The sequence below is a fragment of the Saccopteryx bilineata genome, chromosome 1 (assembly GCF_036850765.1).
Source record: "Saccopteryx bilineata isolate mSacBil1 chromosome 1, mSacBil1_pri_phased_curated, whole genome shotgun sequence".
NCBI lineage: Eukaryota > Metazoa > Chordata > Mammalia > Chiroptera > Emballonuridae > Saccopteryx > Saccopteryx bilineata.
Genome location: NC_089490.1, coordinates 125,019,394 through 125,039,328, shown reverse-complemented (window position 1 = coordinate 125,039,328; position 19,935 = coordinate 125,019,394). Strand labels below are relative to the sequence as shown.

General features: G+C 36.6%; 1 protein-coding gene across 7 annotated transcripts in view; it reads right to left on the bottom strand.

Annotated features, from left to right (window-relative positions):
- Positions 1 to 19,935, bottom strand: part of IRAG2 (inositol 1,4,5-triphosphate receptor associated 2) — a 60,217-nt gene that overhangs the window by 5,126 nt on the left and 35,156 nt on the right. For all 7 annotated transcript variants that reach the window (XM_066264852.1, XM_066264876.1, XM_066264859.1 and 4 more), the window contains 5 exons: positions 14,736 to 14,870; positions 3,526 to 3,673; positions 2,415 to 2,458; positions 231 to 293; positions 64 to 113 (listed from right to left, as the gene is read on the bottom strand). In XM_066264852.1, the coding sequence (XP_066120949.1) occupies positions 64 to 113; positions 231 to 293; positions 2,415 to 2,458; positions 3,526 to 3,673; positions 14,736 to 14,870 (440 nt within the window). The remainder of the gene's footprint in view (positions 1 to 63; positions 114 to 230; positions 294 to 2,414; positions 2,459 to 3,525; positions 3,674 to 14,735; positions 14,871 to 19,935) is intronic.

Here is a 19,935-nt window from a genome sequence, read left to right as displayed (position 1 = left end):
ACAGTTAAAAATAGCCAACTTACCCCAAAATAGTCAAGTTTCCAAAGGGCAGCCAACACTTACCAACTGCTCAATCTCCTACTGAATCGGTCGTTCTTCTCCATCCCAGCCACCTTTAAAGTGCAGATGTTAAAGAAATGATAAAACATGGATTTAGTGAAGAAAGTTTATACTTTAGTTGTATGAAAATGAATTTGCTTTCAACTAATAATATTCAGAAATTTACTTACCATTGTTGCATTTCCAATATTTCTGGGTAAAGAAGCGATCGTCACTCTTCGAAGAGAAGATGGCTACTCAAAGTGAGAAAATATATTTAGAAAATTCTTAATATTTTATCCTTTAATGCAACACTCATGAACATATTATACGTACATATAAGCACTTCACTACTGCTGAGTTAAATAGAAGACATTTTAAACGGATTTTGTTATGACCAAATTGCCTTCTAGAAATATTTTACTCATTTACATTTCACTTTCCCAAACATTGGGTGAGGATGATTTTTGCCAGTCAAGGAGTCAATATAGACTTTCTTGTTGAGGTTTGCATTTATTTGAGTTGTAGTAACATTCAATGCTTTTTCTAAGTTAAATTGTGTGTGTGTGTGTGTGTGTGTATGTGTGTGTGTGTGTGTGTGTGTGTACCTGCTCTGAGAACTACCTATTTATGATTTTTGCCCATAATAATTTTGTTCATATTTTGAGCAGAAAATTTTTTCATTGTCAATACAGCCAAATCTATTCCTTTCTTCCTCTCTTTTGTTACCATTTCCTTGATGCTTTGCAGGATTTTTCTCCTACTCAAGAAGGGATAAATATATACCTATATTTATAGATTTTTAGAGTTGCTTCAGTTTTTTTCATTTAGTACACTTAAGGATAGGCATATTATTTTAATGAATGGATGTGTTTATGTATCAGCCTTGAGATTTGCACAGAAAAAAATAAGTATTATGTGGTTCCTTTTCTATTTTAGCACCTGAGTCAGAGGCCATGGAGCCATCCTCAGCGCCTAGGGTCAACTTGCTTGAACCATTCTAGCCATGGCTGCAGGAAGGGAGGGAAGAGAAAAAGAAAGAGAGAGAGAAGGGGGAAGGGTGGAGAAGCAGATGGTCACTTCTCCTGTGTGTCCTGACTGGGAATCGAACCTGGGACATCTACATGCTGGGCTGATGCTCTAGCACTGAGCCAACTGTCCAGGGCTAGGTGGTTCTTAAAATTTAAGTATGTGAATCATTTTCTTAAACCATCATCCTTAAATAACTTTATAGATTACTTGAGCATTAAGAATATGAAACTGTCATCCATGAAACCTGGGTTCGAATCATGACTCTACCACAACATGATCATAACTAATTGCTTAACTCCTGTGCTTTCCTCTTTCCTCAGAAGTGAAAGAGAGATTTGGATGGAATGATTTTAGAGTCACTTGCTTAAAAATTCTATTTAAAACTCTATGCAATTCTGGTCTTCAAACTCCTTGATTTTTAGTATGGCATATAGTCTCCAGAATTAAACAAACAAACAAAAAACCCTGTATTTTCAGTCTGGTTTTTTGTTTTGTTTTGTTTTGTCTTTAGTGAGATGAGAGGAGATATACTGATTCCAACATGCACCCCAACCAGGATCCACCCAACAACATCATCTGGGGTGAATGCTGAGTACCAAGCTATTTTTAGCTCCTGAGGCTGTTACACTCCAACCAAGCTATCCTCAGTGTCCAGGGCGGACGCTTGAACCAATTAAGCCACTGGAATGGGAAGAGGGAGAGAAGGGAAGAGGATGGGGAGAGAAGCAGATGGTCACTTCTCCTGTGTACCCTGATGGGGAATTGAACCTGGGATGTCCATATGCTAGGCTGCTGCTCTATCCACTGAGCAACCAGCCAGGGCTATTTCTAGTCTTACCTGCAACTAAGAGTGAAAGAGAAATGTACCTAGGACTTCTAGGAAGTTATCTTTAAAGGGCGAGGGAATACCCCTTGAGTCACCTTTCCTTTTTCTTTGAATGTGACTCAGTGTAATGATGAGGTCTTGGTATCTGGAACTGGAGAGGCCATCTTAGACCATAAGGGGAAGCAATGGGCTGAGGATAATAAAGCAACTAGCGTGAAGGAGACTGGGCCCTGTGGGTTGTGTGAAGCTGCCCTACCATTGTTGGATTTCCAATTTCCAACTCCCATTTTATATGAAAGAAACTATTGTTATGGCTTCCTTCTCAGCACCAAACAATTGACATACTAATATAGCAAGAAAAATAAAAGCATACATTGAAATATACATGCCTACATGTATATGAATTAAAATAATTTTTATGATTTACATTTAAAGCTATGTTATTTCAAATATTTTAAAACCATATAATATTTGATAGACATTTTTAAAGTTAATCAGTAAGTGAATTAGTACTTACCTTGGAGTTTAGAGAAGCTAAGTGTTTTTTAACTTGGCGATCATCTAAAGGAAAAACATTTGCACATTTTAGAAATTACATTTGTAATTTTTTTAATGCAATGGTCTTTAAAATTTTTTATATTGATATAATTTAGAGAGAAAGGGAGGGGGAGAGAGAGAGAAAACTATCAATTTGTTGTTCCAATTATTTTTGCATTCACTGCTTCATTCTTGCCGGTGCCCTGAACCTGCAACCTGAGTGTATCGGCATGAGGCTCTAACTAACTAGGCTACCTTGCCAGGGCGTGATAATGCAATGGTCTTAATTCTTTACAAAGAAAAACAATGGTCAGAAACTATTTATTTAATACCTTGGAGACTACTGAAAGTATAAATATCTGGTTATCATTTATTTGGTGATTCATAACAATTACCATCTTAACCAAAGGAATACAGTCCGCTGTGTTATTACATATGTCCAGATTACTAACCCAGCACATTGTAGGCATTAAATAAATATCTGCTAAATAAATGAATCCAAAATTAAAGATAGAAGATTAACAAATATTGTTACTTTTTTAAAACAGGGAACAGATCATTAAGAATTCTCAGAAGTTTATACTACTTATTTAAAATAAACTATGATAAGATTAAGATATTTTTCCATGACTTTATATGTGTCCCTATTTTCCAATTCATTAGCTTTACTGTGCTAGAGTTCTTCCTTCTGTGAGGAATATAAAACCATTGTTGATAAGAAAGGCTCATTAAAATTATTCTGTCTTGCTTTACAGGTTGAGAAATAGCCAGTTTGAACATAGCCTAAGTAGGAGAACACAGGGTCAACTTAATGGGTTGGATTAAATATACTCTCTGATCTCAACAACTTAAATTGACTTAAGGAATTTTTTATGTTGTTATCAAAGAATCCTGGTCTCCCAACATATTATCTAACTGATATCCTATTTTGGGCTATACAGATGACAGGAATGAGTTGTTGTTCTTTTTTTAATATAACCTCAACCTAAGGGTCTTATATTAAAGACATACTAAGAATTAGAAAGAGAGATGATGAAAGAGGCAGATGTTAGAAAAACATAACTGGTACTACAATCTTAAACTTTTATTACCTTCATCGTCCAGAGGGTTAAAAGACCTTTCATTTTGCAAAAGAACCTGTTTCAGTTCTTCTAATTCAGTATGTTCTTTGGCATACATTCTCTTCAAGTTCTCTACATGCTGAATCATCACTTCAACTGCTTTACTAACCCTGTTTTCCTAGTAGAGAAAAAAAAGGGAAAAAGAAACAAAAATTTATATTGAAAAAACTATTCTTGATACCCAGTTAAAAGGTAGTAATTAGAAACACGCATGTATCTTCACTCCATCCCTAAATTCCACTGAACACTAAACTGACAACAAAGTATTTCTATATAAAAACAAACAAACAAACAAACAAAAGCCTTGAGTCCAATAGAGCAAATAGAACAAGATATAATAGCAATACAATTTTGAAAGCCTGCTAGAAGGACTAGTGGTAAATGACTATGATAGGGAAAAGGTGAAACCTAAAACAAGTAGTAAGAAAAGCCCAAAAGCAACTTAGGAAAGCCTTAAAGGTTTAGGATTTAGTGGTACTTCTGCAATTAAGTGTCAAGGTGGATATGTGAACAGAAGAAATGGTTGAAAAAAATCTATGTAAACAGTGATTAGATCCATAGATGCCCTCCCTTTTTGAAGCCAGCTAAGCAACTACCTTTCCACCATTTTGATGAAAAACTACAAAGGCTGAATATCTAGAGACATTAAACTAGAAGGTCTGTGGTTTGGGTAGTAACAGGTAGTTGATGGTGGCTCATAATGAAACCAAGTGACTTAGGCCAAAGTCTGTAAACATATTAAACGAGATACCTAGCCTTATTCCTCCTTCTAGCTCCCAAACATTGGTCGTCAGGCTTATATCCTCAAGGCAGGCAGCTAGAAGATATTTTTCTGCAAGGAATATAACATCCCAAGATGAAAGTCCTAGAACTACTGACATTAAGAGTAGTACAATGAGACATCATAGTTTGTGTGAAGCTCAGAGCCAACAAGAACCCTCCCTATTGAAGATACACAGAGCTCCCAATCAGCCATACAGTGGATCATCTGATGTTAGAGGAGAACCTCTAGTACAAAATAATAAAATTAAACAGAAATAAGCAAGCTGGAGGGAACAAACTAGAAAAATAAAAACTCCAGGGAAACTACCAGTATTTTTAGAAAGTTATGAATTAGCACTGAATCTGTGAAATAAGAATAAAATAGTACTTAAAAGATGTTGTGAGAACAAAAATAAGTCTGGAAATTAAAAATATGTCAAAAATTTGACACAGAAGATGAGGAGGACATGATGATGGTTTAAGGAGAAAGTGTGAGACTGATATTTAGACGAGAGGGAGGGTGAGGGTCAATGATGGCAGGCCCTATGGACCTACATGAGGCTTATAAGGATGAATTCCAAGAGAGCTGCTGAATTAATACACAGAAATAAGAAGCATTTTTATACATGAACAATGAACTGTCAGAAAGAGAAATTAAGGAAACAATCACCTTCACTATTGCAACAAAAAAAATAAAGTACCTAGGAGTAAATTTAACCAAGGAGGTTAAAGATTTGTACACAAAAAATTATAAAACATTGATAAAAGAAATCAAGGAAGATATAAACAAGTGGAAGCATACACTGTGTTCATGGTTAGGAAGAAAAAACTTAATTAAAATGTCCATATTACCTAAGACAATTTATAAATTCAATGCAATTTCTATTAAAATACCAATGACATACTTCAAAGATATAGAACACATATTCCAAAAATTTATATGGAACCAAAAAAGAACACGAATAGCCTCGGCAATCTTAAAAAAGAAGAAAAAAGTGGAAGTTATCACACTTCCTGATATCAAGTTATACTACAAGGCCACTGTACTCAAAACAGCTTGGTACTGACATAAGAACAGGCATATAGATCAATGGGACAGAACAGAGAACCCAGAAATAAACCCACATCTTTATGGACAACTGGTATTTGACAAAGGGGGTAAGAGCATACAGTGGAGTAAAGACAGTCTCTTTAACAAATGGTGTTGGGAAAACTGGACAGCTACCTGCAAAAAAATGAAACTAGACCACCAACTTTCACCATGCACAAAAATAAACTCAAAATAGATAAAGTACTTAAATGTAAATCATGAAACCATAAATATCCTAGAAGAAAATTTAGGCAGTAAGCTCACCAACATCTATCACAGCAATATCTTTGCTAAATTATCTCCACAGGCAAATGAAATAAAAGGCAGGATAAACAAATGGGAGTATATCAAACTAAAAAGCTTTTGCACAGCTAAAGACAATATGAACAGAATAAAAAGACAAACCACACAATGATAGAACATATTTGACAATACATCTGATAAGGGATTAATAATGAAAATTTATAAAGAACTTGTAAAACTCAACACCAGGAAGACAAACAATCCAATCGAAAACTGGGCACAAGAAATGAATAGACACTTCTCCAAAGAAGACATGCAAATGGTCAATAGACAAATGAAAAAATGTTCAACATCACTCATCATTAGAGAAATGCAAATTAAAACCACAATGAGATACCACCTCACACCAGTCAGAATGGCGCTCATTGACAAAACAACACATGATAGGTGCTGACAAGAATGTGGAGAAAGGGGAACCCTCCTGCACTGCTGGTGGGAATGCAGACTGGTGCAGCCACTGTGGAAAACAGTATGGAGATTCCTCAAAAAATTAGAAATGGGACTGCCCTTTGACCCAGCCATCCCACTTATAGGAATATATCCCAAGGACACCATTATCACCTACTCAAAAGAAGAAATGCACCCCCACATTTATGGCAGCATTGTTCACAATAGCAAAGATCTGGAAACAGCCCAAGTGTCCATCAGTGGACAAGTGAATTAAAAAGTTCTGGTTCATATATACAATGGAATACTATGGGGCTATGAAAAAGAAGGAAACATTACCTTTTGCAACAATATGGAGGGACCTGGAAACTATTATGTTGAGTGAAATAAGCCAGGCAGAGAAAGAAAAATATCATATGACCTCACTCATTTGAGGAATCCAAGGAATAATGAGAACTGAGGAATGGAATTGAGACAGAGGAGGGATCAAAGGGACTAGAGGAAAAGAGGACAGAGGAAAAGAGGATGATAGAATGGGATAAACCTGAAGGGAAGGGGGGAGGGTGCTTTAGGGAGGGGGCAAAGGAGATGTTGAGGGGAATAGGGGGGAGGAGGGAGGCATTTGGGGTGACCCTAGAATCTATGTAAACACAAATTTTTAAAAGTCAAAAAAAGAAAAGAGAGCTGCTCAGCATACAGGAATGATGTTTTTCAGCTAAGCAGGTATGAGCAGGTGGAAAAGTGGGTTTAAATAGGTTGCAGATTTTTCAAATGAGTAAAATGAAACTTGAGAGGGGAAAACATTGAGGAGTTTACACAAAGGAGTGAATATTGTGTTTGACCATGAAATTAAGGTTGTTCAGAAAAACAACAGGTAGACAGCAAGGTGAGAGACAGTGAAAGGTGTGAGGGCACAGAGACTGGTAAGAGAACTAAATATTTATCTTCACAGTGGAACACCAACATACATCTAAAACTAAAAAGACATCACTAAGGATTCCAAGATGGCAGCAAAGTACGCAGATGCACAGACTGCCACTTCCCACGACCAAACTGGATTACAAATTAATTTAGGAACAATCTTCATAAAAAAAAACTTTGGACTAAAAGAATAGGTCTCAAAAACCAAAGAGCAAAGAAGAATCCACACCGATCCTGGTAGGGAGTGTGGGGGTGTGGTGGGGAATCCCCTGCTCACAGGAGCAAGGGGAGGCTGAGGCTGAGAGTCCAAAAGGGCTCTCATTACAAGGAGAGAGACACTGAGAGATGGGGGCCCTTAGTCTCAGAAACAGAGACCCAACCTAGTAATCCAAGGACTGGAGGAGACAGACGGAAAGCATTCATTGAGGAGAAGTCTGAAAGTTCTGTATATGGGAAGCAGTGGGGTTGCCTTAAAAGGACAGAGAAGAAAATATCACTCACAGCCACTTGCCTGGGGCTCCAGGGGTGAGGAGGGATGAGAAGATTGGCTTTTCTTCCACAAGAAATGTGGGGAGAGCAAGACAGATGGTGAATGGGAGAGGAATGCCTGTGCTAGACCTGAGAGGCTGACTCATTCTCCAGTGCAGAGGTGGTCATAGCTGGGGGAGTGATTGATCCCTCCATGCAAGCACAAGCTTAAACTGGTTCTGGGTTTCCCACCTCCAAAAAGCTCTCCAGCTCCAATCAGTGCAAGAGACACAGCCGAAAGCAGGAAATAAGGGGGAGGGGCAGTAACTCAGGTCTCCAGGGAGGTCTGAGATACACCTCCCCCTACTGATACCGAGAAGGTGCCCCAACCCCAGAGAGCAGCTGGCAGAATACGCCTTCAGATTCTAAGAGGTCACACCCACCACGTTCCTGGATACAGTTTCAAATAAGCCCCCCTGCTGAGATAAGTAAACAAGCTTTTGGATGAATTAAGTAAACTGAAAACAGACAAATTAAGACTTTAAAGTGGCTCACAACTCGAACAAGCCTTCAAGCCACACAAAGAAACAATGGTAAGACAGTGGAACTTAACTCATATGAATCAACAAGAAAACTCCCCAGAAAAAGATCTGGATGAAATGAGAGTAATAAAATTACTGGATGCAGAGTATAAAATAATGATTGTTACGATGCTTAAGGATCTCAAAGCTATAATAAATGGACTTAATGAACACCTAAATAAAGAAGTTATAAGCATCACAAAGGACATGGAAATCATAAAAAAGAACCAGACAGAAATGACAAACACAATATCAGAAATGAAGACTACACTAGAAGAAATTAAAAGCAGGCTGGATGAAGCAGAGGATTGAATCAGCAACTTAGAGGACAAGATAAGCAAAAGCACAAAAGCAGAACAGCAAAAAGAAGAGGATCAAAAAGTCTGAGTAAACTCTAAGGAGCTCTGTGACAATAGGAAGAGAAACAATATCTGTATAATAGGGGTTCCTGAAGGAGATAAGAAAGAACAAGAGATAGAGAATCTGACTGAAGAAATTATAGCTGAAAATTTCCCTAAATTGATGCAGGAAGGAGTCACACAGGTTCAAGAAGCAGAGAAAACCCCATTAAAAAAGAATTGAAGAGACTCACATCAAGACACATCATAATTAAAATACCAAAGCTAAGAGATGAAGAACGAATACTAAAAGCTGCATACAAAAAACAATTACCTACAAAGGAACCCCCATAAGGATGGTATCTGACTTTTCAACAGAAACACTTGAGGCTGAAAGGAAATGGCAAGAAATATTCAAAGTAATGCAGAACAAGAACCTACAACCAAGACTTCTTTATCCAACATGGCTATAGTTTAAGATTGAAGGAGAAATAAAAAGCTTCTCAGATAAAAAAAAAAACTCAAGGGATTCATCACAACAAAACCAATGCTACAGAAATGTTAAGGGGCCTGCTGTAGACAGAACAAAGTGGGGGAAGAAAATCTAGTAAAAAAGGAATGTAGATTTAAAGAATAAAATGGCAATAAACAACTACATATCAATAATAACTCTAGCCCTGGCCAGTTGGCTCAGCGGTAGAGCGTCGGCCTAGCGTGTGGAGGACCCGGGTTCGATTCCCGGCCAGGGCACACAGGAGAAGCGTCCATTTGCTTCTCCACCCCTCCGCCGTGCTTTCCCTCTCTGTCTCTCTCTTCCCCTCCCGCAGCCAAGGCTCCATTGGAGCAAAGATGGCCCGGACGCTGGGGATGGCTCTGTGGCCTCTGCCCCAGGCGCTAGAGTGGCTCTGGTCGCAACATGGCGACGCCCAGGATGGGCAGAGCATCGCCCCCTGGTGGGCAGAGCGTCGCCGCTGGTGGGTGTGCCAGGTGGATCCCGGTCGGGCACATGCGGGAGTCTGTCTGACTGTCTCTCCCTGTTTCCAGCTTCAGAAAAATGAAAAAAAAAAAATAATAATAACTCTAAATGTAAATAGATTAAATGCTCCTATCAAAAGACATAGGGTAGCTGAATGGATAAGAAAACAGGACCCATACATATGCTGTCTACAAGAGACACACCTCAAAACAAAAGATACACATAGACTAAAAGTAAAAGCATTGAAAAATATATTTCATGCAAATGGAAATGAAAAAAAAGCTGGAATAGTAATACTTATATCTGAAAAAATAGACTTTAAAACAAAGACTATAGTAAAAGATAAATAAAGTCACTACATAATGATAAAGGGAGCAATCCAACAGGAAGAGATAACCATTATAAGTATCTATGCACCTAATATAGGAGCACCTAAATAAATAAAACAGACTCTGATGGATATAAAGAGAAAGATCAACAGCAATACTATAATAGTAGGGGATTTTAATACCCTACTAACATCATTTGATAGGTCCTCAAGAAAGAAAATTAACAACGAAACAGCAGAATTAAGGAACACACTAGATCAACTGGATTTAATAGATATCTTCAGAACGTTTCACCCTAAAGCAGCAGAATGTACATTCTTTCAAGTGCTTATGGCATGTTCTCTAGAATAGACTACATATTAGGGCATAAAATGAATTTCAACAAATTTAAGAAGATTAAAATAATATCAAGCATCTTCTCTGACTACACTGGCATGAAACTAGAAATCAACTGCAATAGAAAAACTGAAAAACACTCAAACACTTGGAAACTAAACAGCATGTCATTAAATAACGATTAGGTCAATAATGAGATTAAAGAAGAAATAAAAAATTTTCTTGAAACAAATGAAAATGAGCATACCACAACTCAAAATATATGGGACACAGCAAAAGCAGTCCTGACAGGGAAGTTCATAGCATTATAGGCATACCTTAAGTAGCTAGAAAAAGCTCAAATAAACAACTTAACCCGGCAACTAGAAGAACTAGAAAAAGAACAGCAAGCAAAGCCCAGAGGAAGTAGAAGAAAGGAAATAATAAAGATCAGAGTGGGAATAAATAACTTAGAGAGTAAAAAAAAAATAATACAGAGGATCAATGAAACCAAGAGCTGGTTTTTTGAAAAAGTAAACAAGATGGATGAATCCTTAGCCAGACTCACCAAGAAAAAAAAAAAAGATAGAGGCCCTGGCCGGTTGGCTCAGTGGTAGAGCGTCGGCCTGGTGTGCAAAGTGTCCCGGGTTTGATTCCTGGCCAGGGCACACAGGAGAAGCGCCCATCTGCTTCTCCACCCCTCCCCCTCTCCTTCCTCTCTGTCTCTCTCTTCCCCTCCCGCAGCCGAGGCTCCATTGGAGCAAAGATGGCCCAGGCGCTGGGGATGGCTCCTTGGCCTCTGCCCCAGGCACTGGAGTGGCTCTGGTCGCAACAGAGCGATGCGCAGAGCATCACCCCCTGGTGGGCAGAGCGTCACCCCCTGGTGGGCGTGCTGGGTGGATCCCGGTTGGGCGCATGCAGGAGTCTGTCTGACTGTCTCTCCCCGTTTCCAGCTTCGGAAAAATACAAAAAAAAAAAAAAAAAAAAAAAAGAGAAAGAGAGGATTCAAATAAATAAAATTAGAAATGAGAGTGGAGAAGTAACAATTGACACAACAGAAATACCAAATATTGTAAGAAAATACTATGAAGAACTGTATGCCAAAAAATTAGACAATCTTGGTGAAATGGACAAATTCCTGAAAAATATAATCTTTCAAAAATCAATCTGGAGGAATCAGAAAACCTAAATTGACAGATTACAATAAATGAGATAAAAACAGTTATCAAAAAACTCCCAATAAACAAAAGTCCTGGGCCAGATGGCTTCATAGGTGAATTCTACCAAACATTCAAAGAAGAACTAACTCCTATCCTTCTCAAGCTATTCCAATCTCCTTTTATGAGGTAAGCATAATTCTCATTCCAAAACCAGGCAAAGACAACACAAAGAAAGAAAACTATAGGCCAATACTCTGATGAATTGAGATGCTAAAATTCTCAACAAAATATTAGCAAACCGGATCCAACAATACATGAAAAAAATCATACACTATGATCAAGTGGGATTTATTCTGGGGAGGCAAGGCTGGTACAATATTTGCAAATCAATCAAGGTGATTCATCACATAAAAGGAAGGAGAAAAAACACATGATAATATCAATAGATGCAGAAAAAGCATTTGATGAAATCCAGCACTTATTCATGATCAAAACTCTCAGCAAAGTGTGAATACAGGGAACATACCTCAACATGATAAAGTCCATCTATGACAGACCCACAGCCAACATTATACTCAATGGGCAAAAATTAAAAGCAATCCCCTTAAGATCAGGATCAAGGCAGGGGTGCCCCATTTCACCACTCTTATTCAACATAGTTCTGGAAGTCCTAGCCACAGCAATCAGACAAAAAGAAAAAAGAAAAAAAAAAGACATCCAAATTGGAAAAGAAGTAAAACTATTATTATTTGCAGATGATATGATACTGTACATAGAAAACCCTGAAGTCTCAGTCAAAAAAGTACTGGACCTGATAAATGAATTCAGTAAGGTGTCAGGATATAAAATTAATACTCAGAAATAAGAGGCATTTTTATACACTAACAATGAACTGTCTGAAAGAGAAATTAAGAAAACAATCCCCTTCTCTACAGCAACAAAAAAATAAGGTATCTAGGAGTAAATTTAACCAAGGTTAAAGACTTGTACACAGAAAATTATAAAACATTGATAAAAGAAATCAAGGAAGATACTAATAAGTGGAATCATACACTATATTCAAGGTTAGGAAGAATAAACTTAATTAAAATGTCCATATTACCTAAGGCAATTTATAAATTCAATGCAATTCCTATTAAGATACCAATGACATACTTCAAAGATATAGAACACATATTCCAAAAATTCATATGGAACCAAAAAAGAACACAAATAGCCTCAGCAATCTTGAAAAAGAAGAGTAATGTAGATGGTATCACACTTCCTGATATCAAGTTATACTCCAAGGTCATTGTACTCAAAATAGCTTGGTACTGGCATAAGAACAGGCAAATAGATCAATGGAACAGAAAAGAGAACCCAGAAATAAACCCGCAGTTCTATGGACAGTTGATATTTGACAAAGGAGTAAGAGCATACATTGGAGTAAAGACAGTCTCTTTAACAAATGGTGTTGGGAGAATTGGACAGATACCTGCAAAAAAACGAAACTAGACCACCAACTTTCACAATTCACAAAAATAAACTCAAAATTAATAAAAGACTTAAATGTAAGTTGTGAAACCTTAAGCATCCTAGAGGAAAACATAGGCAATAAGCTCTCTGACATCACTCGCAGCAATATATTTGCTGATTTATCTCCACGGGCAAGGGAAATAAAGGACAGAATAAATAAATGAGACTATATCAAACTACAAAGCTTTTGCACAGCTAAAGATGATATGAACAAAATAAAAAACAAACCACACAATGAGAGAACATATTTGACAATATGTCTGATAAGGGGTTAATAACCAAAATTTATAAAGAACTTGTAAAAGTCAACACCAGGGAGATAAACAGCCCAATCAAAAAATGGGCAAAAGAAATGAATAGACACTTCTCCAAAGGGGACATATAGATGGCCAATAGGCAGATTAAAAAATGCTCAACATCACTAATCATTAGAGAAATGCAAATTAAAACCACAATGAGATACCACCTCACACCAGTCAGAATGTCATTCATCAACAAAACAACACCTAATAAGTGCTAGCGAGGATGTGGAGTAAAGGGAATCCTCCTGCACTGCTGGTGGGAATTCAGACTGGTGCAGCCACTGTGGAAAACAGTATGGAGATTCCTCAAAAAATTAAAAATCGAACTGCCTTCTGATCCAGCCATCCCACTTTTGGGAATATATCTCAAGAACACCACATCAATGATTTAAAGGAAGAAATGCACCCCTTGTCTGTAGCAGCATTGTTTACAATAGCCAAGATCTGGAAACAGCCAAGTGTCCATCAGTGGGTGAGTGGATTAAAAACAATGGTACATATACACAATGGAATACTATGTGGCCATGAAAAAGAAGGAAATCTTACCTTTGGCAACAATATGATGGACCTGGAAACTATTATGTTAATTGAAATAAGCCAGGCAGAGAAAGAAAAATATCCTATGATCTCACTCATTTGAGGAATCCAATGAACAATGTGAACTGAGGAATAAAATAGAGGCGGAGGTGGGATCAAAGGGTCCAGAGGGAAAGTGGGCAGAGGGAAGGGGGTTGAGAGGATGAGATGAGAGCAGGAAAGCAAATCCTGGAGGGAAGGGGGAGGGTGTTTTAGGGAGGGGACAAAAGGGATGTGGTGGGAAACACAGGGGAGGGGGCAGATATTCGGGGGACACTAGAATGTATGTAAACCCAATAAATTAAAATAAAATAAAATTTTTAAAAAAGGAATAAAAAACATCACTAAGTAATAGTATATGCATGTAATTTAGTGATATGGGTATAAGTACAAAAGAGTTGAAAGTTGAACATGGAAAATGGGGTAATAAGCCTTATGGAATTACTTAAAAATTTTAAACTGTGTGCATACATAACCTTAATAAAAATAAAGAATATTATTATATAGTAAGGGGATGAAAAGGAAATAGGATATTAACAGTGAATCACAAGTGATTAAACTAAATTTCTCCCCACAATTGAATATTTCCTTCTTAGGAAATATATTTTAATAAGTTTCTTTAGGTTTAGATTATAAAAGTAAAGCATTCCTACATTTGCCCACAAAAAATTTTGAAATTCTCTCTCTCAATGAATGAGCATACAAAGATGCATATACAAATATATTTATTGTAGTATTTTTTATTATACAAAAGTATCAAGAACATTTGAAATGAGGAAATATAAGAGATTGGTTAAATAATTTTTAATCTATTCAACCAATACCATAAAATAACTATACACTTATAAATTTATATTACATAGAAGGCTATCTATGCTATATATTGACTGAAAAAAAGATTATGATATTGTATGAAGGGTGTGTCTAGAAAAATATATCACAAAATTTTTATAATGACTAGCTAATAGTATTATGAAAGATTTTCTTTTACAACTTTATTAACATACTTAATATTCCATTTTTCTGTATTAAACATATATGTCTTGTACAATAAGGAACTGTTTTCTAAAGCTCTTCCTAGAAATGCAATCTTTAATCCCAGGAAAAATAATACGTTTAGCAGTTTCATTGTAACTAGGAAAATAGACACAGATTACCTGATTAATGGCTCCCAACATTTCAGCCCTACTGGCCACTCGTGTTGTACACTGGCCAAGTAACTTTATACTCTTCTCCAGCTTCTTAATAATTTCCTGGGCCTGGTTGTCATCTTCACAAAGAGGTGTTAAAGACTGCACAGAAAGAGATGTATTTAAAAAGTACCCAACCCCAAAACTCAGCAAGTGATTTTAGCACTATGTTGTAAATGAGATGACAGCCAACCTTAAATTTTCTTGGTGGAGAATGAAAAGAAGCAGGTAAGATCAATAATAAGTGATACTGAAATATTAATATCTTTGTTGGCTATCAAGTAGCCCTATGTAGGGGCTCACAAAGTCTTTTATACCTGTTCTTTATCCCTTCCTTTGTACTTCCCAAATTTGCCACTCCCTCATGTGTATTTATATTTCTTATACAATAGAATAGGATTAACTGGTAGTGGTAAAGGAATTGTGCTCATAAATGAGTTGAATATATTATATGCAGAACATAGTCTGACCTTCTAAGAAAAGCAACAAAAATGTACTGAAATTGGATATGGATCTGACTACTATACTTGTTTCCATTGATGAGAAAGTGTGATTGAGTTGGCTATGTAGGCATGCCTTTATTGCCTTATGAATATTTCGCTCAAACTTGTGTCCGTCATCCAAAACGATGGCTTTTCTGTTGGAGGACCATCTGTCTTACTGAGGTGGAGACAGAATTAAGAGAACAGCAAGTTTGGAAGCAAACAAGCCACTGCTCATTAGCTATGTGATCAATGCAAATTTTTAAGACTTGTCCAAATCTAAAACATAATAAATTTTGGATATCCTTAAGAAAGAAAAGTTCTGCCAATAAAATTATAAGGCACTATTGACTGTAATTGCATCCTAGTTATAGAAAGTTTACAGAGTTAACCTTTCTGATTTACTACTTCCTCATCTGTCAGAGACATTTACATCTTCTTTCCAGGAATACTGTGACATGAGAGGTAATAGATGCCAGTTGCTTGTTACACCACAGGTGCTCAATGAATGGCAGATACTTCTGAAATGGACAGATACGTATAAGTAGCTAATCAATTGGAAACACATAGTTTCCCATGGTAGTTTAAAACACTGCCTTAATTGGGAAGTGAAAAGAAGATATTAGTCATTAGCAAATGGAGTATGGTTTACCAAAACTGAATCATGAAAAAATGGAAAATTTGAACAGACCAGCAACTAGTAAGGAAATTGTGCTTATAAATGTGTTGAACATATTATATGAGGAATGAATATGCTGTACTACTTATATTAGTCTGAATAACCATAGAATAAAATTAAATTAAGGATATATTACTAAAATAAGTTTATAAAAGGATTTCTGTAAAGCTACACATGTTAACCTTAGTAAATATTAAACCCAACTTGTTGTAACTATGATTTAATATTACCAATCTAGTGATCAAAATTTTGTATTCTGTAACAAGTCAAAAGTGTATAATATGACTCATGCTTTCATCTCTGGCCAAGTTCTCGTTCCAGTTGAAAAACCTGTTCTCCTCCAGCTGATGCACATTGAGAGATAGAGAAAAATGGACATAAGTGAGAACTACCTGACTCCACCTCAGCCCCCTCCTCTCATTCCCATCACACCGAGGCTTGTAGTTTTGACCCTCACATGAAACCCAAGAGGACAACCTGACCACACGAATGTGTAGGTATGTTTCAAAGACTTTATTTAGTTCAGGGGTCGGGAACCTTTTTGGCTGAGAGAGCCATGAACGCCACATATTTTAAAATGTAATTCCGTGAGAGCCATACAATGACCCATGTACATTACACATTATCTAATAAAAATTTGGTGTTGTCCCAGAGGACAGCTGTGATTGGCTCCAGCCACCCGCAACCATGAACATGAGCAGTAGAAAATGAATGGATTGTAATATATAAAAATGTTTTATATTTTTAACGTTATTATTTTTTTTATTAAAGATAAAAAAACTATCTTTTTGCAGCCATCAAAAGAGCCACATCTGGCTCGTGAGCCATAGATTCCTGACCCCTGCTCTAGTTTATGAATTACTTGCTAATTCAGTTCTAGTTACAAGACCAAGAGGACTATGTACGTCTAGCCAGGCATGAAAATAAGAAAATCTCTTTCTTGAGAGAAACTGCATGTATGTCTTCTCCCTAGGAATTCTCTCTCTCCTGAATTCCCCTGTTGCCCTACATAATCTGGCCAAGGTATCTCAGCTGTTAAGATAGGTTTTTGAGGACAGGATAACCCCCATCTTTTCAGGCTACTGGTTCTTGAATAAACCTTTTTCCTTTGCACCTGTCTTAAAAATATTGGCTTTTTTGTGTCATGGTTGGCAGCCAAACCTGCATTTGTTAAAAAAATCAGTTATCAAAAATCTGCCACCAAAGGAGAGTCCAGTACCAGCTTCACTGTAGAATTCTAACCTCTATAGAAGAATTAACACCATTCCTTCTGAAAATCTTCCAAAAAATTGAAGAGGAGAGACCACTTACAAGATAATTCTTTGAGGCCAGCATTACACTGATACCAAAGCCAGACAAAGACACTACAAGAAAATTACAGACCCCTTAGCCAGTTGGTTCAGTAGTAGAGTATCAGCCCAGTGTGTGGATATCCTGGGTTTGATTGCCATTCAGGGCACATAGGAGAAGCACCCATCTGCTTCTCCACCCCTCTGCCCCTCTCTCTCTTCTCCTCCCCTCTTGCAGCCATGGCTCAATTAGAGCAAGTTGGCCCTGCGTGCTGAGGATGGCTCCATGGCCATCCTCAGATGGGCAGAGCATCGCCCCCTAGTGGGACTTCTGGGTGGATCCTGGTCAGGGTGCATGCAGGAATCTGTCTCTGCCTCCCCTCCTCTCACTAAAATTGAAAAAAGAAAGAAAAAAAAATTACAAAGCATTATCTTTTATGAATATTGATGCAAAATCCTCAACAAAATATTAACAAACTGAATTCAACAGCACATTAAAAGGATTATACACAAAGACCAAGAGATATTTATTCCTGGAATGCAAGGATGGTTCCACATATAACAATCAATTAATGCAATACACCACATTAACTGATTAAAAGATAAAAACATCATCTAAATTAGTGCAGAAAAGCATTTGGTAAGATTCAACACACTTTCATGATAAAAATATGAAGAGAACAACAACTAAAAATAGAAGGAAACTACCTCAATGTAATAAAGGCCATAGATGAAAAGCCAATAGCTAACATCACACTCAATGGTGAAAGACAAAGTGTGTCCTCTAAGATCAGGAACAAGACAAAGATGCCCACTCTCACCACTTTTATGCAGTGTAGTACTGGAAGTCCTTTCCAGAACAATAAGACAAGTGAAAAAAAGAAAAATCTACACTAGACAGAAAGAAGTAAAATTACTTCTGTTCACAACATTGTTTTATACACACACACACACACACACACACACACCTCTGAAGATCCCAGAAGACTGTTAGAACTAGTAAGTAAATTTAGCAAAGTTACAGGATACAAAATCAACACACAAAACTTAATTGCTTTTCTATACACTAATGATGAACAGTCAAAAAATGAAATTAAGAAAACAATTCCATTTATAATAGCACAATAGTAAAATACTTAAGAATCAATTTAACTAAGGAGGTGAAATACTTGTACACTGAAAAATACAAACTGTTGGTAGAGGAAATTGAAGAACACACAAATAAAGGGAAAGATATCCTGTGTCATAAATTAAAAGACTTCAATTTGTTAAGATATCCATGCTACCCAAGTCAATCTATAGATTCAATGAAATCCCTATGAAAATCTCAATGGCATATTTTTGCAGAAATAGAAAATTTATCTAAAAATTCATATTGAATCTCAAAGGACCCCACATAACCAAAACAACTTTTAAAAAGAACAAAGTTGGCTTTGGCTGGATAGTTTGGTTGGTTAGAGCATCGTCCTGAAGCACAGGGGTTGCTGGTTCAATCCCCAGTCATGGCACATACAGCAACAGATTGATATTTCTGTCTCTCTCTCTCCCTTTCTCTCTAAAATCAATTTTAAAAAAGAAGTGAAACACAAAATTTTTTTTAAAAAAGGAAAACTCACATGGCCTGATTTAAAAATATATTACAAATCTACAGTAATTAAAAGAGTATGGTAATGGCATAAAGACAGACACATAAATCAGTTGAACAGAATCGAGTTCCCAAAAATAAATCTGCATATATAGCCAGATGATCTTTGATAGTGGTGTCAAGAGCTCACAATGGGGAATGGATCGTGTCTTTAAAAAATGATGTTTGTTCACATACAAAAGAGTGAAGTTGGACTCCTTTCTTACATTATATATTGAAATCAATGCTAATGAATTAAAGACCTAAATGTAAGGCCCAAAATTATATAACTCCAGGAAACAAAAACATAGAATAAAGCTTCATGATGTTGGATTGGCAATGATTTTTTGGATGGGACACCAAAAGCAAAGGCAGCAAAAGCAAAAATAGACCAATAACACTACATCAAACTTGAAAACTTTTGTTTATCAAAGGACAGAATAAAAAAGCAATCAATGAAGTAGGATAAAGTATTTGCAAATTATACATCTTATTAAAAATTTGACAAAGGACCTGAATAGACATTTTTTCCAAAGATAATAAAAAAATGACCAACAAGCACATGAAAAGGTGCTTAACAATACTAATCAGCAGGGAAATGCAAATCAAAACCACAATGAAATACTACTTTACACACATTAGGATGATATTATGAAAAAAAATAATCAGAAAATAACATGGTCAGGATGTGAAGACACTGGAAACTTTGTACAGTTAGTAGGACTGTAAAATTATACAGTCACTATGCAAAACAAAATGATTGTTACTCAGAAAACTTAAAACTAGAACTCCATATGATTCAGCATTTCCATTTCTAGGCATATTTCTAGAAGAACTGAAAGCAGAGTCCTCAAAGAAATATTTGCACACCCATGTTCATAGCAGCAATGTTTACAATAGCCAAGAGGTAAAAGCAACTAAAATGTTCATCAGTATAAATAGATAAAGAAAATGTGGTTACACATAAATGGGGCATTTTATTTAGCCTTAAAAAGGAAGGAAATTCTGTCACATACTACAATGTGCATGAACTTTAAAGATATTATGCTAAGTGAAATAAGCCTGTTACAAAGACAAATGCTGTATGATGCTA